General features: G+C 40.2%; 1 protein-coding gene across 1 annotated transcript in view; it reads right to left on the bottom strand.

The window, feature by feature from the left end:
- Positions 1–481: 481 nt before the first annotated feature.
- The window catches only part of ARMC8 (armadillo repeat containing 8), a 112,792-nt gene continuing 90,378 nt past the window's right edge, over positions 482–22,895 (bottom strand). Inside the window, exons 16-22 of the mRNA XM_041734053.1 lie at positions 21,640–21,732; positions 18,770–18,919; positions 17,630–17,725; positions 12,841–12,936; positions 8,824–8,896; positions 7,302–7,395; positions 482–3,062 (exon numbers count right to left, since the gene is read on the bottom strand). Of these exons, the coding sequence (XP_041589987.1) occupies positions 3,029–3,062; positions 7,302–7,395; positions 8,824–8,896; positions 12,841–12,936; positions 17,630–17,725; positions 18,770–18,919; positions 21,640–21,732 (636 nt within the window). The 3' untranslated portion in view covers positions 482–3,028. The remainder of the gene's footprint in view (positions 3,063–7,301; positions 7,396–8,823; positions 8,897–12,840; positions 12,937–17,629; positions 17,726–18,769; positions 18,920–21,639; positions 21,733–22,895) is intronic.

Genomic DNA, 22,895 nt, shown 5'->3' with positions numbered 1-22,895 from the left:
GTGCTGCTCTACATTTTAGAGATGGGGAAAAGAAGGCAGTGTGCAGTATGTGAAGAGCACGTGCACATCCTTGCAGAGGGGGAGCAGCTGCTTATACACAGGGCAGCTGGTCACCTGCCAAATTCTGGGCCTGAGTCTAGGCAGTGGTGGTAGTGGAAGTGGGACACACAAAAGGGGCTGAGGAGAGGATGGAGGGAGTAGACACAACCCTGGGGAGGTCCTGGTGGCTGGGTGTGGCCACCTGTAAAATGTCTCCTAGCCTTCAGGCCAAGAAGAGAGGTTCCCAGACGGTTGTATATGCCCCTGTAGGGGAGCTGTAACTACCACAGGGCACCAGCCCCCACTCTGAAATGCAAAGTCACTTCCCGGCCTCCTGTTCACCAAGAATCATAGGTTCCAAAAGCCAGTACACATTATCTTCTAATGTTTCCTAATGTTCTAGACATTCGGAACACAGACTCCTTTTAAGAAGTTGCCATGATTTGTTTTCTTGGCTTTTATTAGCATGTGTTAAAATCATATTATCCAAACACTACCAGAAGAACATGTATTGTTCTGCATAAAGTGCTTAAGGAAAAAAAATGCAACTTATTAAATTGGACATTCTTTTCTAGTTCATAAATTTTGGGTTACAATCAGGGCACAAAAGGAGAAACAGAATGCAGTATTAGAGAGAGCGAGAAGCTTAGTGAAGGACTCGCGTGGAGACACAGGCCACGCCCCATTCCTCCCACCTCCTTGCTGACTGAACACTGCACCTGCCTAAAGCAGCAAACAGCTCTGTTTTAATAAATACATTTTTCCTTCATTCAAATCAGAAAAGTTAATTATAGTAAAGCACTTTTTCTTTGACTATCTGTTTTATAGCCACAGGCAAGATTTATCCACAGAGTTTAAGTGTGAAAGTGTTATTTCATTGGGCTTTCAGCTTTCTAATGCTATCTGGGTTCAAGATTGTCTTAGCAATTCATTATTGGTTTCTTTTAATATTTACCTGGTACCTTTAAATACCAACTCTATAGTGTTTTGTGTTACAAATGCCAACCAACAATATTTTTCTCAGTACTAGAAGTATCAATGAGTGGGCCTAAATAACGCTTTATTCCCAATAAACTCCATTTTCTTTAAACTGGTGTTCTCACACTAGCACTCTGATGGCTGCACAAAACCCAAGTCTCTCTCATGACAGATTTTTAAACTGGTGATGTTCGGGGGGGGGGAAAAAAAACAACTTGGAAATCTCTGTGTTTGAATCTTGGGTGGTCATGTTGAGAACAGGAAAAATTGCATTAAATACACTTAAAAACATTCATTTGCAATCAAACATATTTAAATCCTCCAAGGAAGGTGCAGGTTGGTGATGGGGTGGCTGCGCTGTGAGCAATCCCATCAGGAGTGGCTGGTAGGCTTGGGGCTCTGCCAGTAGCACACACTCATGGCAAGCTTCCGGGCCACAATGCCTCTGAACTTCTTTTAGCAAAGGAAAGGAAGGCCTGGTTGTTCCTCCAACAGTCAAGAGCAACCTCTGTTGAGTTCACCTTGAAGCTGACCCAGAAGCTGGAGCCAGGTGCCAAGCTAAGGGCTGCAGAAGGGTGAAGTAGCACTCACTGGAAAAGAAGCCATCATCTTCCATCCTCGGGGGAGAGTCCCTTTCCCTCGCTCAAACTTCAGTGCTTTGGGCTTCATGCAGGAAAAGATCTCAGCCACATGTCTCACTCAAATTTTGATCTCACTTTACAAAAGCACACTGAATAGCAGTCCTGAGTGACTAGTAGAATTAGCTGAGTATAGCTAAGAGAAAAACAGCTTTCTAAACTATCCTGTTCTTTGCTTCTTTCTACAGATGAGTCTGTAGAGCATTCTTTAGTTTCACAGTGATATATGCTGTTTCAGGAAGCACAAGGTGATCGGACTTTGTTTCCAGAAGTGATGACCTATTTTAGTTTGAGCATAAGGTTCCATGACTGGCTCTAAATCCTGCCAGATATTGCTACACCAATGACAGGATTTAGGGCAGTTGGGAGGCTCTTGGTGCCCGGTTCCGGTCATGTGTAGCCTGCCAGAGTCAGGGCTGGGCTTTCACTATCAGTAGTTCTATTTCCCCTTGATAGTTCAAAAATCCTATGGTGAATTTGTTGCCTCACTCCACTCCACCCTGTCCATCTGACTTGGAAGCCTGAGAGCTTATTGAATTAGGCTGAAAAGAGGCTCTGTACCTGCTGATATTGACGGCAGTAAGATGCTAGCTTACTATTTTGCACAGCACCATATATCATGCCTGTTATTCAGGCCAACTACAGCCAACCTTTTTTCTTTTTCTTTCTTTCTTTTTTTTTTTTTTTGTGGTTTTTTTTTTTTTTTTATAAAGAAAATCTATGTAAGTTGAGGTTCAGAAATGCATATATTTTTTTACTTACAAATATTCATCTGACCAAAATTCAACATAACCTTTATGGAACACTTAACAATTGTTTTGTTTTTAAAATAACATTTCATTCAAACTGTATATAATTCAGTAAAGTTTTTTATACAGCAAGCAATGCTTAAACCCTGGAAAATCTGTAGAAAAGAGATTTTCACACAAAATAAGAAAAGAAAAATTTGAGGTATCCCTCACACACACACCCATTCATTTTGACCCACGTGCACACGCGCGCACACACACATACACACACACACACACACACACACACCTCTGTGTGCAGAGACACATTCATTCTTACTCACAAAGTGGCTGCAGCATAGGCAAAAAATTGTAGGTCCAAAGGAAAATGATTGATTGTTCTAATAAAGAGTCCAGGTAGCTCAGAAAAAAACAAAACAAACACAATAGTCCTTTGAGGAAATTACTACCTCAAAAAAATGTTCTCAAGATGAATTTGAGATCTAAGCCTACCAAATTGCTTTTGCAAAACAGCTCCCTGCAGTCCAAGGTGACTTGTGCAAATAGAAGGAATCAAATGAGGCTAGTTCCTGTACTTCCTTTAACAAGGATGTGGGATGCTTGCAGGTGCCCAGGGCGCTCCCATCACGCCAGGTACTGCTGCAGTGCCATCTTTGCCCTGAAATCACAAAGTTCCTGTTAGCCATCATCTCAGAAGTGTAATTCAGGCAAAACCCGTGTCTCAAAGATGGTAATTTGGAATCTAAAAAGATCCCCCAATGGGATGAGCCCAGCTGGATGACTACCATAAGGGGCAGAGGAGATCTGTGGTCAGCAGATAACTTCAAACCTATGCTGGCTACTTTCCTCTTCCTGAGGTTGCTCTTGTCCTTATACCTGCTGCAGTGACATTCTGTAGTTTCCCTTTGTCCTTGACCTATTGCCACAATAGATCTGGAATTCTTCTATTGCCTGCAGGTTTTTAGCTGGTGCTGCAGGACGTGGGGGAGGACACTCAGGGTACTGGGAAGCTAAGAGGAAAACTGACCCATGGAGAGGCATTCAGGTGCTGATTAGAAGGTGCAAAGGGGGCCTACAGCTCAGGACCCATGGCTGTCTCATGATTCAAACGTCTTCAAATTGAGGAAGGAGGCTGTAGTTTCATTTCTTTCTTCTCATCATACCCGCTCACACAGACCGGCACAGGATGTGGGTTGTTAGGGTGGTTGGGGAGGAAGGTAGCTAGTTGGAGAATAACACTTGTGATGTGAGCAGTGGTCTCACTCATTCTGATCCTTGTAAAAGTGTCTTCCTCGGACTGAGGAGGCCTCCTTTACTACTCCAATCATGAACTTGGCAGTTTCTCAAGAGGCTACAATTGTGGGAATCAGGAAGTCAGGTGTTAGCAATGGTCTCCCCTGTTAAGTTATGGAAAGAAATGGCTAAAATGTTCAGTTACTACTAGCAGATGAAAGTAAGCCAAGGTAGACTGGGCATGCAATAAGCTGAACCCAAGTGCAGTCTCTGTAGTGAAGTAATGGGTATGACCTACACCCTTTAAAGTGCATATTAAGGGATGTTCTTGCAATTATCTAAGATTCTATAACTATAGTAACTGCAAATAGTCTAATCCATCAAAATGGAAAGCCCCATACAGATGATCTCTGAGTTATGAGTGAGTGGGTTTTACAAAGTCATTTTCCTACAGAAATAAGCTGATGAATGATACCACAGGGTATCCTTTAATGACCATCTACCTCACCTCACAATCCCAAAGCCCTCTGAGGCTGAGGTGGAAAGGCTTGTTGGCAATAGCTCCTTATCTGTAAGTGTTTGAAAGTCAAAGGATCACAAAGCCTTAAAGACAGAAGGAACCTGAGAGAGGTCTTCTTTAGGTAACGGACTCCACTGTGCCATGGTGGGAAGGTCCACATGAGGGTTTTGAATAAAATGAGAACTACCAATTCAGACTCCTTCTGAATCTTTCTCAGGGACTATCTCTATTTGTTATATTGGACCTCAGAGACCATGACTTTATTATGTCCCTGCTATCTCTGAATATCTAAGCAGTCTTTCAGATGGATGGTTCTAGAGGGAAGATTATCTTTCCTTAGATAGACTAGGTAGGGTAGCTCAGCCCTTGATTCTTTTAATGCAGTTTAAGAATTGCTGAAAACTTATTTGCCATACAAATATGGGGCAATAGCATTAGACTGATCTAAGCCATGTAAGCCAGGGCTCAAAACTACTGTACATCCTGCTAATGAGGCCTCTTCTAGTGTTCTAGGTCATCCCAAAAATGATTTTGTGTAGAACTACTTTCATTTCTGGACAAATGTGAGAAAAGAAACCCAGGGAATGATCTGGCCCTCAACCAGGAGAGACGAGCTGACTGAGGCTACCATTTAAGTCAAAAACAGCTACTACTGCTGTGGAGGTGAAGGCACAGGTGCCAGTCCTCAAAGTACAGCTCAAATCCAGCCTTCTGCAGGTCCCTGGCTTTCACTTGCCTTTGATGGGACACTCACCTGAGCAGCAGCCCTGGGCTGCAATTATTTGGGGGATTTGTCTTTTTTAACCCACTGGATGGCCAGCTTCACTGTAGCCAGCCCACTCTATATGCTCCAGAATCTGGCACAGCCATTTACTTGAGGAGCAATTACCTAGTGCCTTTTCCCTTCAGTGGGGCAGACAAGTGAGCTGACAGCCATGACACAGTGTGGTATGTCCTATGGGTGCCACCGAAGTCCCTGGCAGAAGGGGTCTCCTGACAAAGCCTAGGGTGGAGAATGAATGAATCAGGCAAGACCTTTTGGAGAAGGTGACAACCTGATCTGATTTTTTTTTTAAGATTTTATTTATTTATTCATGAGATACAGAGAGAGAGAGAGAGAGAAGCAGAGACACAGGCAGAGGGAGAAGCAGGCTCCATGCAGGGAGTTTGATGTGGGACTCGATCCTGGGACTTCAGGATCACGCCCTGGGCTGAAGGCAGGCGCCAAACTGCTGAGCCACCCAGGGAATCCCCCTGATCTGAGTTTTGAAGGATAAATAGCTAATGTTCAGGCATTCTCTTCCCTTGCTTTCAGGACATCTCCTGTGCCTCGGTCTCTCCCTGCCTTACCGGTTGTTTCTTCATTTCCTTTGCTAGATCTTTTTCATTTTCCCCTAAATGTTGGAGGGCGCCAGAGCATAGTCCTTAGCCCTCCTGTCTTCTTTCCTCTCTCTTACTTTCCTTAGGTGACTTCATCCAGTTCCATAGCTTTATATACCATCCTAGTTTATACCCTCAGCCCCACTATCCTGAGAAGTCCCTTGAATATTTAATAGTATCTGAAATTTGGCATGTCCAAATAAGAACCCTTGATTCTCCCTACCCCAACCCACTTTTCCTGTATTCCTCATTATCTTGGTAAATGGCAACACCCAATCCAGTTGCTCAGGCTAAAACTCTAGGCATTTTCCTTTCTTCTCTTTAACATCCTACACATTAAATCCCCGAGCAAATCCTATTGTCTCTATCTTTAGATTAAATCATGAATCTGACCTCAATACCTCTATCACTACGACCCTCATCTCTTACCTGTATGACTGTAATAGCCTTGACCTGCTCTTCCTGCTTCCGTTCTTGCGCAGGTGATTCTCTACACAGCCACCAGAGTGATTTGGCACAAATCCAAGTCAGACAGGGTCTCTGCTCAAAACTCTCCAATGACTTATTAAACTCTGAATAAAATCCGAAGTCCTTACTATGGCCTACAAGACATTTCACTTGCTCTCCATTGCCCCCTGGAGTCGACTTATTACCACCCTACCCCTCATTTACTTTTTTGCAGCTCTACTGGTCTTCCTGTTGTTTCCCTGAACATGCCAAGCTCATTCCTGTCTCAGAGCCTTGCACTCACTGTCTTATCTGCCTGGAATACTCTTCTTCTGAACATCTGCCTGGCGAACTATTTCATTTCATCCAGGTCTTTGATCAAATGTCACTTCTGCAGAGGCCTTTACTGGTCAAGGCCTTTACTTGTCAGTTGTATGAGAAGAAACTTTCTTATTCTTCATTTCTTCATCTTTTTCTTTTTCTTCATAGTACCTCTCATTATCTGCTATCATATTACATATTCATTTGTTTATCACTGTCTCCTGTACTAGACCTTAACTTTCACAAAGGCAAGGACTTCATCAATTTTATTCATCATTTTATCTCCAATGCCTAGAACAGTGCCTGATAAAGGTTATTATTAAAAAAATATATATCCTGCTGAGTGAATGAAGGAATTCAGAGAGGGGACTGGGATGGCAAATCAGAAGGAATAGAATGTATAAATGCATGAAGATGTGATACTGCAAGAGGCAGGTGTGCCTGGAGCAGGAAGCAGGGTAGAGGGGGAGGGGACCTTGAGACTGAGCTATAGAGTGAAGGCTATGGTAGGAGGGCATACACAGCTAGGAAGAACAGTTTTAGCCATTCAGAGGGTAGAGGAATCTCTGATTATGATTCTTGCCTCTCCCAGTAAATGGTAAGGACAAGAACCTCTCAGTGGTCACTGCCGTATTCTCAGCAGCCAGACCAGATGGCACAAGGCAAGTGCTCAGTGAAATTTTGAGATAACGGATGTTTTTATTGTTGGCCTTCCTTTTTACTTAAATGTCAAGAAAATGATCCCTGGATCCTCTTCACATATACACTAAGATGGCTTAGGTTGATGTTAACTCACAGCAAGATGAGAATCTTTAATAATTTGCTAATTAGCTTATCTCTAACTCAAGTCACACAGCTGGCTCACAGAAGTTAAGAAGGGAATTCAACAATCTAAAAGATCTTAAGTTTGGCAATGTAAATAACTAAGCAAGCAAAACCCTTTCATAAAAGAATCCAACATACCCCAAAGCAAGGCCCTTTTACTTTGATACTCACTTGTCACAAAGGTTTGAATCTGGTGACTGACTCAGTTTGTGTAGAATATCTACGATGCCTATGTCCCGTAATTTATCCTGGCGTTCTTGTGAACCTAGGAGATTAAAGCTATCAGGTTACTGGGAACATGACCCAGGCAGTTACTCTGCTTGATATACAAACAACAATCTAGAGCTTTACCAGAGTCCTTTACTCTGCCACCCTTCTATTCCCCTGTCCCCAATGAAGTTGGATCCTCTCATGCTCAGAACCTCCAACAATGTTCTAACTGGTCTCTCTGCTCCTTGACCCTCCTTCCTGCAGTCCATCCTGGGTTCTGCTAATAGATTAATTTCTCCATGGACTACAGGGTCAAGGTCAGATTCCTCAGTAGGGCACAAGGCCCTCTGCCATTGGCCCCATCTTGATCTCTTCTGTCTGGACATAACAAGCCAGGCTCTTCCTACTCCAGACAGATCTTATTTCCCCCCTTCTATTCTCTTCCAACCTTCTTTAACCTCCCAGTACTCCTGCTGCCTCTTAGTATGTGGCAGTTCCAACTTCATACCACTCTTCCTATCTTCCAACTAGACTAGGACCTCCTTGAGGGTGGCTTTGTTTCCCTGGCACCTGGATGGTACTTGGTCTCTAGGCCTCTATGTTGAATACAATTTCTCCTCCTTCTACTTTGTTCTAGACGCTGCTGGGTAGAATAATAATAATAATAAATAATAAAGACTCTTGGAGTCTTTCCTCCCCGAGAAGAACCTGCAGTGATTCACCCATGCATTGATCTCCCCAAGACCCAATGAACCAAAATCTCTAGGTGTGAAAACCAGAAATCTGCATTTTAAAAAGTTCCCCAGTTGATTCTTAAGCAGTCAACCCAGTACTGAGAACCACTGCTCTTTTACATATGTTTGCTACCTTGGCTATACATTGGAATCACCTGGGGAGTTAAAAAAAAAAAAGCCTACAACCTCTCACCCCCAAAATTCTGATTAAATTGGTCTGGTGCAAAAATCCTCAGGTGACTCTAATATGCAGTCAAGGTGGAGAATCTCTGATCCATAGAGGTCACCTTATAGACTCGCTGCTTCGGTAGTCACAGTGTATTTCTCATTTCTCACCAATGCACCCTCTTCTCCATTAAGCTTATGTGCCTATAGTCCATCCATGTGGTTCCTCTGCACACAATCAAAGACCAACCTGGCCATCCATACTCACCTGTTATCTTCTTCAAGTACATCCACCCCCCCGCCCCGAAACTCCTCCTTAGCTCTCCCAAGAGCATGGACTGCCATTTATTTCTCTAGGGTCTCTTTTACCCCCATCCTCTATAATCTGCTGCACTGTTAACTGCAAGGTGGAGCTCATTGTTAACTGTCCAGCCAACTCAGGCTAGTCCCATGGACTCTTATACCAAGGTGACTTGGTTGGATGCTCAGGACCTGCTAAGTAATGCCTATATCTTGGATCTCAGGGGCATCTGCTGCTTTCCCTCCCATAATTTTCCTCAGAACAAATCTCACCAATCTCTTACCTTCCTCTTCATTCCATATGAGGTTTGATATACAAAACATAGCGGCAAGCTGCAGTTTCACATGTGAATGACCCTATTTGATGCAGAAAAAGAAAAAAATATGGAGGTAATCTGATTTGAAGAATTATTTTATAACATACCATAGGCAATTCCAATAGGCTAAAAGTGTGAAGCAGGGTCCTCAAACTCACTTGTCCTCAGGGGCCACAAAGTTAACAATAATGGGTGAACAGGTTGTGCTAAAGACAAGAGGATGGTGGGAAATCTGGTAAACTGGGGTTTAGGTTAGAAACCCTCTGATAGGCCTAACAAAGTACCTAAAGGCTATAAGTGTAGTTTGCAAATTATCACTCTATCCATGCACACAGAAATACTGGCATAGCATAGGTCTGTGCTTTAGACTTAGGCTATGCTTGATCCATACCAGGAAACTTTCAGATCACCAGTGGCCAACAAATCGGATGAATGTGCCTTTGGTATTCAGCTATTGATTATCTGATTCAAATTACTCTTCTAAGAGTATTATTCTTAAGAGTAAGTAAAAGATTCTTATGGGGGGGGGGATATGTCCCCCCAAACCTGAGTCTTTATTTGATTCATCCAATGTTGCTACTATTATTAAGGAGCCTCCTATTCTCCTGAAACACAATTCTTATTTTTCTTTACGAACTGAAAATATAACCACTTTTGTTTAAGCCATACAGAGTACTTTCTCCTACATAACAGATGACTCAATAGTAAAACAATATCTACAGATGATTTTCCTATTGGTCAATTTAAAAGAACTCCTCAGTACTTTTAAATACAATGCATATCTGGGAAAATATCAGTGGCATAATGTGCTCAACAGTTTCTTAAAGGATGAGATAGACTTCTTTTGCCATATAGGACTATCTCAACTATGCAGAGACAAGAAGTAGATGTGGCTTCCTTCACTAGAAGTCTATGGCTGGTGATTCTTTTTTCTTTTCACCCGTCAAGACTTTGAAAGAGATGCCTAGTTTGGCCTCTACAAAGACAAAACAGAACAAAACTTATCAATATCTCAGACTCAGGTCATGAATAGGTATTTGTTGAATAAATGAACTTATTATATAGTACAAAAATAAGTCTTTGCAATGTATAAGTTCATTCAATACATCTTTTTTGGAAACAAATTGCTGGGGAGAAAACTGGAGAGTTGGAGGGGTAGGAACATAATTTAGGTAGAAAGCACAGAAAAGTTTTCTGAAGGAGGCAACATTTAAGCAGAGACTTAAAGGATAAGAAGGTGTGTAAAGAGCAAGGGCCTGGTGAGAGGAAGGGAAGGTTCCTGAAAAGGTCTGAGGTAAGAAGTATCTGTAGAGTTCACACATATTGAGAAGGCAAAGTGGAGCAATATTAGTTCAGGGAAAATTGTGGGCCCTTGTAGGCCAGAAATAGGACTTAAGATTTTGCTCTGAGTTGACAGGAAGCTCCTGAAGGATTTAAGCAGTGGAAGGTGAAGGTGAAGGAAGGTGAAGATCTGATTTACATTCTGTGTGACACTGCAAAGGGGTCTAGAAGGATATTAGGGTCAATCAGGCATGATATGCTATGCCTTGGTCCAGGGTGAGGGCAGTGGTAATATAAAGAAACAAACAGAATCCAGATTAGGTTTGGAGGAAGGGCTGACAGGACCTGCTGCTAAATCAGACTAATGAGGTGAAAGAGCTAGAGAAATCAAGATGGACTCCCAGATTTGAGCAACAGGATAGATGGCAGAGCTACTGTACTGAGATGGAAAGAACAGGAGAGAAGAAATTTAGGTTTAGAGGAGGTATTTTTTTTTTTTCAACTTTAGGAAGCATCAGACAGGAGATGTAAAGTAAGCAGGAGGACAGGAGACCAGGGTTCAGAAGACAGGACTGGAAGGTATACTGGAAGGTATACCCTTCATGTGACTCTCTTACCTTGCTTCTCTACCCTTTACCTCCATTAAGAAAAGAACTAGCATTTGTAGAGCTGAAAGTACCATCATGAAAGCTTATTGTCATGGCTTTTGAAGGTCAGTAATCATTACTGTGGTTGTTTTGTAGGTTTCATACTATGGAAAGCGTAAAAACTGTAATGCCTATTTTATTTACCAAAATTGACTACTAGACCAGAAACCAGAAACCAAAAAAGCAGAGATGCTAGTAAAAGCCATAGGAGTTGATGAGATGCTCCTAAACCAGTGGTTCTCAACTTGAGCTGTACATAAAAACTGCCTGGGGAACTTTAAAAAACCCTGAGGCCCAGGCTATAACCCAGACCTATTAAATCAGAATCTTGAAAGGGACAAGACAACCATCTTTGAAACCATCTCTTTCCCTAGAAAATGCCATTGTGCAACAAAAATCACAGAGCTCAGGAAAGCATATAGGAGAGAAAAGAATGTTTCCAGGAGGAAGAAATGGTCAGCTGTGTTGAAGGCTGCTCTAAGTGAGGTGAGATTAGGAGAGAAAACTGTCCTTTGGATTTGGCATCATGGAGGTCAGTGGTTCCCTTAAGCAGAGAAGTTTCAGTTGAGTGATCAGAATGGAGGCCAGATGAAAGGGGTTAAAATGAATTTAGAGGTAAGGAAGGAGACAGCATGTGCAGAAGATGCTTTTAAGAAGTCTGGCTATGAAAAGCAGCACAAAATAGGTGTATCTCCGTGGATATGAGAAATTAAGAGTAACTTTGAAAAGATTAGAGATGCTATGTGGATCTGATATTGGAAAGAAGGGAGTTCCTGGTTGAAGCAGTAAGGTTTTCATTCAACAATTATTTACTGAGCACATACTAAAGGCCATGCATTGTCCAAGATGACAGATACAAAAATGTGCACAAAACCCATAGAGCTTTGTCATCATGGAACTTACACTCAGGCACACAAATATACATATATGTATCACTATAACGGAGTTACTGCTCTGAAGGGAACAGAATGCAGTAACAAAGAATAATCTATATATATTAAAAGCCCACAAAGAAGTGTCAGTTGAGCTGAGATCTGAGAGGGGAGAAGGCAAGCCATGAAAGAGCATGGAGAAAAGTGTTCCACACAGATGAGCCTGCATGTGCAAAGGTCCTAAGTCAGGAAAGAACATGCATGGCATTTTCAAGGAACAGGAGGTCAGTGTAATGAACAAAGGTAAGAGGGGAATGAGAGGAGTTGGAGATATGGTAACCCATATCATACAGGACTTTACAGGCCATCACAGAGGGATATGGATATTATTCAAGGTGCAACAGGGAGCCACTGAAGGATTATGGCTTCTATTCTCTTAATAAAACAAAAGGTGACGTCACCACTAAGAGAGATGAGGGATAAAAAAGGTGAGGTTTAAAGAAGGAGAAGAACCCATTCTCATGGAGAATGGAGGTGTCAGCATAATGGAGAATCACAAAACCCACAGGGGTTTTGTAAACAAGAAATTAACACAAAATCCATCAGCCTGGTTCTGTGCCTTTCTATGCAGTTATTGATAGGCAAAAAGAAGACAAGTTCACCCACAACTAAGATTTTGCTTGGAGACACTGACAGAATGAAATGATTGCTAGATTTGCCAAAGGGCAATTTCTGGTGATAACAATATTCATTGGATGGCCATGGCAGTAGGTTGGCTGAGGTGTCTGCAAATAGGTAGCAGATTGTGTTTGCAAGCAAACAGGTCAAATCAAAGAACAAGTGCCAGAGGTGCCAAAGGAGCTCATTTACATTGGATAGAAGCCTTGAGAAGAAGGCAGGGATTTGGAGGCACTGAAAGAAAACCAAGAGGCCAAGTCTTCACTTGCCAACCAAGGAGGAGGCAATCAGGAGACAACGAAGGTTGGGTATGGGGTGATGAATGGGTGGTAATACTGCCAAAATGGCACAAACTTCAAGGCCTTCTTGTCTGTTTTTCTTGAGGATGAAAGAGAGTTCCTTGGATCTGTTACAGAGTAGTCTATTCCTTTTTTAATCTCTGCACAATTTGTTTTGAGCCTTCTAATTGCAGCTAATAGAGAGCAGTGAAAGGGACAAAGGCCTACCATGTAATACTTGATTTTCTGCAGAATGTCGTCATTGGTCATAATAAGTTCTTTTGCTGTTGTCCCATCTGCTATGTTGGCTAGGATGCACAGTGTCTGGAAAAGAACAAAGGGTCGGTGATCAGGAACGCTCTGAAGTCCCCAGACGCAAGCTCTCTCAAGAACTTGGGCAATTTCTGTCTGAAGTACGTGGATTCTCATAGGTTCCACTCTGAATGCTCTGATTTCTTATCTCCTGACATCACTGGCAACAAAAGTAACCACATCTCGCAAAAGTCTACCTTAGGCAAAAGAGAACCCAAACACCAGTAGTTTTTTGGGGGGATAAGGGCATAATCCATCATTGGGTAAAGGCAGCCATGTCTTATAGCTCATGCTATCACATCAATCAAAGGGAAAATGAGAATTGTTATTTTCTTGAAATTTTCATTTCTAAGAGAAGCTCTTGTTCCTAACCCAACAAGATTTCTTCAAAAGCACAGTCTCTGGTAGAAGCATCATAGGTGCTGCAACTTCCCTCTCTCCCTCTCCAAGGCCTGGACCTTGGTTCACTAGCCACATGCATTTAGGACTTCTTGACTTTTTAAAACCTGATCAGAGGAACAGAAAGGTAAGGTAAATGTGTGAAGGAGCTTAGTCCAGCTTGACCTAATGAGACTGGAGGGAGCCTGTCCAACTGAATATGAAGATAATATGAAGATAATCACCACACTGGTACTGGAGGAAGGGACTCTTTTGTCAGTTGTTGGGAGTTTCACAGCCAAACCAACAGGAGGGCAATGTTTAAAGTAAGGTAAAATGACAGTGGAAAGGATACCGAGCCAGCGTCAGTCTTTGCAATTCAACAAACATTTACTGAGCACCTACAATGTGCATGCACTCTGCAGGGCATCAGGGTGAGACAGGAATAAGACACACTACCTAGCTTTGAAGCAGTCGCACAATTACATTTCACTGTGGTGGGACAGAGGAAAAACAGAACCGAGAAAGCATGAAGTGCACTTGCTTAATGCTGCGAAGGTCAGGGAAGGCTTCTTGGAGGAAGTGACACTGAGACCTGGAGCACAGTAAGGAACCACTCAAAGAAAGTGATGAGGAGTGGGAATGAGGTCTAAATTCAAGTAATTTTCTCCAAATTTAACCTTTCTTTTAATAGACTTAAGCTAATTAAGCTTGCGGATTATAGCTAATTGATAGGAGTATTTTCTTACTATGGCCTAAAGCCTCAGATGTAAAGAGTGTGTGGTCTTATTCTTCCTAGATTAATACATTGATTAGGAGGTGAGTCCTGAGGTTTGAACAACAGCAACAACAACAACAACAACAACAACAACAAAAAAGGCTGCCTCTGGGATATAGGAGACATAGAAAACGCAATGTACGATTCAAGGCTTGAGTAGGCACTGGGAGACCATTCTAGGGCACTAAAGTCATGACAGGGGACCTTGATATGCCCCAGATGTAGGAGAGAGACACCCTGAGGAAGATGCCAGATTTCAAAGTGAGCTGGTACATGTGAGCCTGTTAGAAATCTTGGCAGGTTTAACACCCTGAATTTCTTAGGACTGAGGGGACAGCCAGGGGGATAAACAGGTTTGGACTCTAGCTTCATGACGTAGGCATTTCTGGGAAGAGGAAGGAGTGACAAACCTCTTTAGCCTTGTCTAGGGAAGAGTCACCTGTACTCTCTTACCCACTAAGACAGAATATGAGGGGGACTTCATGAAATACTTCTCAGTAAAACTTGTTCATCAAGATAGGCAAGTGATTCCCCTTCTTGGAGTTTTAGAATACCCGTGCATCCTCAGGCCTGAACAGCATGGCAGAGTGAGCTACAGTTCTGTTTTGAAGCCCCACAAACCTTGGCCCAAGCCAATTTAACATATAAGCAGGGAACATAGAGAAAAGCTACACACACACATATCCACCCTCACACAAACACTCATGTGAACTGGAAATTAATGATGGAGTAGGGATTGGCAAATTACGGCCTATGGACCAAACCCAACCCACTCCCTGTTTGGTAAGTAGAATGTTACTGGAAGATAGCCATGTCTATTTGTTTATTATCTATAGCTACTTTCAGGCTAGCACAGCACAGCTGAGTAGTTGCCACAGAGACTGAACGGCCTACACAACTTAAAATATTTATCTTGTCCTTTGTGGAAACAGTTTGCCAATCCCTGAAATCAAGAAATAGAAAAGCAAAACAGGGTGGGGGAAAAAAAATCAATGAAACCAAAAGCTGCTTCTCTGAAAAGATAAAAACAACAACAACAACAACAACAACAAAAACAAAGCTGATAAACCTGTAGCCAGACTGATGAAGAAAAAAGAAATTACCAATATAAAGAACAAAAGAGAGGATACTGCAAAGAACACTATAGACTTTAAAAAGATGAGAGTATTATGAACAATTTCATGTTAATAAATTCGAAAAGATGAAATGGACAAATTCCTGAAGGACACAAAATACCAAAGTTTACTCAAAAAGGAATCGATAACCTGAGTACTCCTATTTCCATAAAATAAATGGTTTTTAGCTTAAACACCTTTTCACAAAAGAAACATAAGGTTCCAGATTGCTTCACTGGTACATTCTACCAAAAATTTAAGAAAGAATGAATACCAATGCTTCACAAATAGGTACAGAAAACTGAGGAGGGAATACCTTTACCTTATTTCCTGAGGCAAGCATTATCCCAATAATCAAATATCAGTACCAAAACCACACAAGGACATCACAAGAAAACTATACATTAGGATCTCTCATGAATACAGATGTGATACTTCCTTTAATACATTTCAGTAAATCAAATCTAACATATGTAAAGGATAATGTATGACATTTTAATATGGTATTTCATTTTTTTGAGCTACTATAAATGGTAGTGTTTTTAAAATTTCAAATTCTTGTTCATGCTGGTATATTAAAAATACAATTGATTTTTCTATATTGTGGCCTTGGGCTAATTCATTGAGGAGTTCTAGCTTTTTCTGATGAGTCCATGGCATTTTCTACATAGGCATTCATGTTGTCTGGGAATAGTTTTATTTCTTCCTGTTCAATCTATATGCCTTTTATTTCTTTTTCCAGCTAACAACTAGACGCTTTAAGCCTCCCCATCACCACCTACTTCCAGACCATCCCAAAATCTGTATGAAAGAGTATAATTTGAGTCCTGCCAGAACACATTACTGTTGTTGGTCCTTTTTGCCCTCATCCAAATCTTGCCTCACCTTTTCGGCTTGCTTTACTTCTCAAGTTAGTGGAATTCTATCTAGGTGCGCTGTCTTTATAGACAAAATGCCTTTCTATGCTCTTTAGGTAAAATAGTTTAAGTAAAATAGCTGGACATGGAACCTGCCGTGGGGCTTGAAATCACCACCCTGACATTGAAACCTGAGCCAAGACCAAACCTGGGCCACCCAGGAACCCCCAGGCAGAATAATTTGAGTTATTCACCTTCCTCTTTGTTGTGTTTCAGTAATGGATCAAGTTCAACCTAGTTTTAGTAATGCCTATGAATTATCATTTTTCTGTGTTAAATTTTTGTTCATCAGAAAACATGATTATTATTGAATTTTAGGAGAAATCACCTAAAATGTTCATCTTGAAACCACCTTGTCAAATCTCTTGCCTTTTTTGCTCACAAATTCAATCACAGCTCCTATATCCTACCACTCTTATTTCCTGGGTTGTTCTTCTGAAACCTGTAGAATTACTCTAACTCAGGAACACAGAGAATGCAGAGCATGCGCCCTAAAGTCAGACTCTAGATTCAACTCTCCATGATGACCTTGGGCAAGTTTCCTCCACACATAGAAGTATATAGCTCAATGAATTCTGAAAGTGAACACATCATGTAGCCAACATCCATGTCAGAAAGTTGAACATTACCATTGCCTCAGATCTTGTATTAGAAACTTAAGTTTGTAGGTGACTTTTCTTTTTTACGACAAAACATATACTATGTTAAAAATCCTTTTTTTTTTTTTTTTAAGATTTTATTGATTTATTCATGAGAGAGAGAGAGACTGAGAGAGAGAGAGGCAGAGACACAGGCAGAGGGAGAAGCAGGCTCCATGCAGGGAGCCTGACGTGGGACTCAATCCCTGGTCTCCAGGATCAGGCCCTGGGTTGAAGGCAGCACTAAATCGCTGAGCTACCCGGGATGCCCCTATGTTAAAAATCCTGTAATAAATCCCAGAAAATATAAAAAAGTGATTCTCAAACTGTTACCTGATGAATGCATAGCCTCTGTATTTTTATGCCTACCCTAAACCTGCCCTACTAAAAGAAAAAAGGGACTAGAAGTATGAGATAGGAATAAAGAACAGGTATACATTAGAGTTAAAAAATGAAAAGCGATTCCATCATAAGACGATTATTTTATCAGGGTGTTGCAGGAATTTTAGTTCAGAATATGGTGGATATAGAGACCTGGAGATGATGAATCCTAGAGAGTAGATTCAGTCTAGGAATGATCAAAGGCAGTATCCCTATGGACAAGGACAGTATATAGTGCATGACACAAGAGGGTGAAATTATAGACTCTGGTAATATTTTCTTCTATTCTGGGAGGATGAATTCTTGAAGACAGTTTCAGGGGTGGTAGAGGATCTTTCTTCTCAAATATTTCTTGTCTCTATAGTACCTTCCATCTCAACACTCTTTCACAGATTTGAATATTTCAGGACACTCCTAATGAAAATCCTTCTTGTTATTGACATTCAGAAGATACTCCTCAGCAAAAAAAAAGGGGAGGTAGTGGTGGGGGGCACATACCTGTTCTTTGACCTCAATGTTATGTTCCCCTTCCAGAATAAGGGTGACAGCTTGCATAATTTGCTTTCCATGAGTACTCATTATTTTATCTATATGCTGCAAAAACAATGGGAAATCCACAATTATCTAGGGAACAGAGAAAAAGACCATAGAAAGGAACAAAAAGCTTCTAAAAGTTAAACAATAACTGCTTGAAAGAGAACATCATGGCATATAGGAGTAGATGCCACAGAATAGTGTTTATTATAGCAGAAAACTGCGTTTTGCCTTCTATGTGTATGTGTCTATATGTGTGTGTGTATGTGTATGTGTATGTGTATGTATATTATATATATATATATGTTAAGAAGGACATAGACTTGACCTGATTAAGAATACAGTCAGTCACTGGGGATCCTCAAGCCCAAAGACATTAAAGAAAAACTTTAAAAATGGATGGGGAAAGGGAAGAAGCCAAAGATATGGAAAATATGACACAGATTTACTAATACCCTGGGGCACAAATGTACAAAGATGGCTCAGAAAACAAGTGAGGCACAAAGGGACTACCCATGTTTCTTCATCTACCTGAAGGCCACTGACACTGTTGCTTAGGGAACAACAAGAGGGACCCTAGAAAAAGGCTCAGTCCCTCCTGCTTTGACATATAGCCACTGTTCTCCACACTGCCATCTTCAGAGGTCAACCCAGTAAATGCTGGCAGGGTGGGAACTGGTCTATGGAGTAACACTGAGAAGCATTCTCTAAAGGAAAAGAAGCAGAGACCCCAGGGGTAAGTAATTGAGGCAGACAAGAAAACCCATTCTGGCCAGCAAACTAAGTAAAAATAAAGTAACAAAAAAAAATAGAATAAATAAATAAAGTAACAAATCAAGGGAAGCTTATATTCAGCATGGAGTAAGGAGAGGGAGACAGAATAACCAGTGTGGGAGTGGAGGGTCAGGTAGCTATATGGTGAAGCAGCTCTCAGTTCACTTATGGTGGTGACAGGTCTAGATATCGACTTCTCACTTCTCTGGGAGGGGGCAACATTTGAATCACACTTCCTGGCAGATGTTGATGGGAGAAGTGAGGGAAGGCAAGGTTTTATATTGCATATGCAGGGGCAGCTAATATGGAAACCTGGATGATTGTACTTACAGGCCGAGTAGAGAGGAGATTTCTAAGAAGTCCCAATGTCTTCATCAGCACATTCAAATCTGAATCTGATAATAACCGGAATAGCTGTTCAGTACTCAAGCTTCGTAAAATATCTGCTTTTATTTTTTGTTCAGCTTGAAATGCCATATTCTGAAAGGATTAAAGAAGCTTCAAAAATCATGTTTAATTTTCTTTATTAAATTATATTTTGATAGTAACTCTGACAATTTTCAAAGTACAATCAGAAGCTGCAGATAATCTTTAAATTTAAGTCACATTATTTTTCTGATGTCTGTTAATTACCTATAATTCTGTCTGTGAAGAGAAAGATAACTACATTCCTATATATACTCCTGTATAAGGAATATGACCACTTTTTGACATGGGTACTTGAGAGTCTTAAGATTTGACAAAAAATTAGAAAACATGCAAATCAATTCTTTAAAAAAATTATTCAATTTATTTAAACTGAAAACAAAAACAAAACCCAAAGCCCAAACAATAAAACGGTTCACCGATTTCTCCCACCCGCCCATCTCCTGCTTCTTCTGGCAACCACTGATCTGCTATCTATATCTATGAGCTTGGTTACTTTTCATAAATGTTTCTGGTTATCAAGTTACCTCCCTGCACCCTTTTTTTTTTTTTAAAAGTAGGCTCTATACCCAGAATAGAACCCGATGTGAGGCTTGCACTCACAACCCTGAGATCAAGACTTTGAGCTGAGATAGAGAACAGATGCTTAACCCACTAAGCCACCCAAGCACCCCTTCTTCTGTGTATTTTAATAACAAGTTATTACTAATAACTATACTGTGCCACCCATTCTAAGAATGACTAAAAACACTCCCTTATGGGTGAAAATAAGTAGTGGGTTTTGTCAACTTTACTGGCACCAAAACACCTACTATACTAGGTGTTGATATGGCAAGTTTATATACAGGAAGCTCTCCAAAGGGTAGGAAGTGTATCTAAGCTACTAGCAACTTCAGATGGCTGGTATCTATTTTGCTCCTTTTTCTCCTTTCTAGATACATTATAGATTACCCCAGCTTAATCTAATAATAACACATCTGAAGAAAAGAAAAACATGGCAAATTCCAAATAAGTCATAAACCAACTTTTGGTACAAAAAACTCTTGTAAACTAGAAATGTATCAATATTGCCTTATAAGAATTTTTTTTTTTTTAAGATCTTATTTATTTATTTGAGAGGGAGAGCATCTCAAGCGGATTCCTCGTTGAATGCGGAGCCTTGAGATGGGGCTTGATCTCACAACCCTGAGATCATGACCTAAGCCAAAATCAAGAGCTGGACGCTTAACAGATGGGTCACCCAGGGGCCCTCAGGCTTATTTTTAATTTAGGAGCTAAAACATGCAAAAGATCAAGTTACCTAATGATGTGAGGCAGTTTGGCAGAGAGAAAAAGAGCACTGGGCTGGTGTCAAGAGATCTAAACCACAAATGATGCCAGGATTTTACACTTGGTAGACAGAGAAGAAAGCAGCTGGTTATACAGTGACTGATGAGAATAAAATAGTCAATATGGGTTTGAGGAGTAGGATAATAAATTCAATTTTTAACAATAAAATTGTACATGTCAGGGAGGCTTCAAATGAAGTCTCATAGGCCATTTAAGTGATAGACCTGGGGAACAGGGGACAATTATGTGTGGGTATGTATATTTCTCAAAGTAACTTCTATTAAGGGGAGCTGAAACCATGTGAGTAGATGAAGTCCCTGAAACTGAAGTGTAAAGGGAATTGGAAACTGGGAACTGAAACTGGGTTTCCTGAGAAGGAGGTTGCAAAGGGGGGTTAGGTAGAAAGTAAGGTTAAAAAAAAAAAAAAAAAAAAGTCCCGGGAAAGAGCTTCAAGAAAGAGAAGTACTAAAAGCTGATTCAAAGTTTAGAAGAAAGATAACAAACTACTGTATTCAGTGCTTTCTTAGAAGAAGAGTATTTCTATCTCAAAGTTTGTGTGAGAAGACAGCAGATACACACCGAACACACAGAATAGAGAAAAGAATTTATGTTTAAAAAAAAAAAAAAAAAGAATTTATGTTTAAAACAGGTTCAGAACCTATTGTCACCACTCATTAGGTGTGACACCTTGGATGATTCATTTACCCTCCAAGACCCAGGTTCCTAATTGTGAGGTGGATATAAACCAATATAACTTAAAATAAGAATTAGTGATAACAACTAGAGATAAAAACATTGCTCAGTGTCTGGTACACAGTAATTAAATTATAACTACTATAATTATGTTTGAAGAAATCCATGTAAATTTTAATTTCAATATATTTTAATAAATCTTAAGTTATGTAGTTTTGACTTCATAGTTACATCATTTTATAATTTAGATTATTATAAATTATTTATTTGAAATTATCAAGAAGTTATTAAGCAATTATGCATCATTCTGTTGCCTTGGGCAAGTTATTTAATCACTCTGTGCTCAGTATACTCATCTGTAAAATATGAATAACCCCCCTAGCTTATTTCAGAATTAGAAAGAGCACAGGAGACATGAAAAGGCTCTGTCAAGCAAGTAGTTCTAGGCAGGTTATCAATATATTCATGATGAGGAAAAAGTATTTTTTCCAAGTTAGATGTCCAACTTTAATATCTGTCCACTTTTCCTAATAATAAACAGGAGAACTGTGGCTGTGCAACTTGATTATATTCAAATCCAGAAGCTGAATACTAAGTCTTCAAGTCTGAGATCATTAGAAAACTGGGCCAAAATAAAGATTTTTCAAAAAGCAAATTTCAGACATTTCAAATAACACATTCTTTAGTTTCACCTTTGAGAACACCTCCATTTTCTTTACAAATGACGATTTATATAAAAGAGTGAAACATACCATTAATGCCCAAATTCCATTTACTCGCAAAGCGGGATTTTCACTTTGGGTTAATCCACAAAGTAGTTCTACAGCTCCAGACTCTAAAATTGGCTGTGATTGGAAAGGAAAAAAAGCAGTTTTAAAGTCAGGTTTGTGACTAATGTGCATATACCCTGACAATCTATTATTTCCTTCCTACTTTTACCCAACTCCAAGTAACTTTCACAAAGCAGTGAGTGAGGCAGACACAAAAACTACCATGAGAAGGGCAAGAACAATTAGTCTCTCACAAATTCAAAAACCAAAATAGTTCCAGTCATTTCTCTTTTCTTTGTAGCTCTGAAAGACTCAGGAGCTGTCCTAATCTCTGCACATTCTGCACATGCCCTTATGATTAAAGTATCTAATTCCACACTCTCATTCTCACCGTCCTTTGAGACATTCACTCCCTGGGTAGTGCACGTGTGTATTCCATGTGTTTTCTTTATAAGCTGGGACTATGACAACATGGTTGGTTTACATGGAACTTACATTAACCAAACTAGCTTCTTTCCAAATTGTCAATGTTATTCCAAACATGCTAAACATGCTGCAGAACACATCTTTTAGAACTACTTTCAGGACTACCTATCGTATAAGCAAAACAGTTGTATACTTTTATTTTATTATTTTATTTTATTTTATTTTATTTTATTTATTTATTTATTTTATTTATTTATTTATTTTATTATTTTATTTTTAACAGTTGTATACTTTTAGAGTCACATCACACGCTACACCTAAAATAGCATGCGTTAGCCTGACCACTCACTTTATTTATGATCCTTGGCTGAAAACAGACTTTGATAATTTCTAAAAAATCCACACCTTTGAGGATTGATCTACTGTCACCAATGAGTGCTTAAAAGATCTCCTTTCAAGTGGATTCTACAACTGTCTTAAGCAATTCAGATTTACATAGGAAGAAAAAGGACAGTGACTTTCAAGATGACACTCTGAAGAAAGATAACACGTTCCTCTATGTGTACAAATTGGTTTTATTTCTTTTTAAAAATTTTTTTAGTAAGTTGACACACAAGGTTACATTATTTTCAGATGTATGACATGATTTGACAAGTTTACACATTACGTTATGCTTACCAGAAGTATAGTATCATATCACCATACAATGCTATTACAATCCCTGCTATTCCCAAGACTTACTCATTCTATAACTGGAAGTCTGTATCTCCTTCTTCCTTTTTGTTGGTTTCACCCACCTCCCTATCTCCTGT

Source organism: Vulpes lagopus, chromosome 19, assembly GCF_018345385.1.
Source record: "Vulpes lagopus strain Blue_001 chromosome 19, ASM1834538v1, whole genome shotgun sequence".
Lineage (NCBI taxonomy): Eukaryota > Metazoa > Chordata > Mammalia > Carnivora > Canidae > Vulpes > Vulpes lagopus.
The sequence above is the reverse complement of the archived record's forward strand: the minus strand, read 5'-3'. Positions and strand labels throughout refer to the sequence as shown.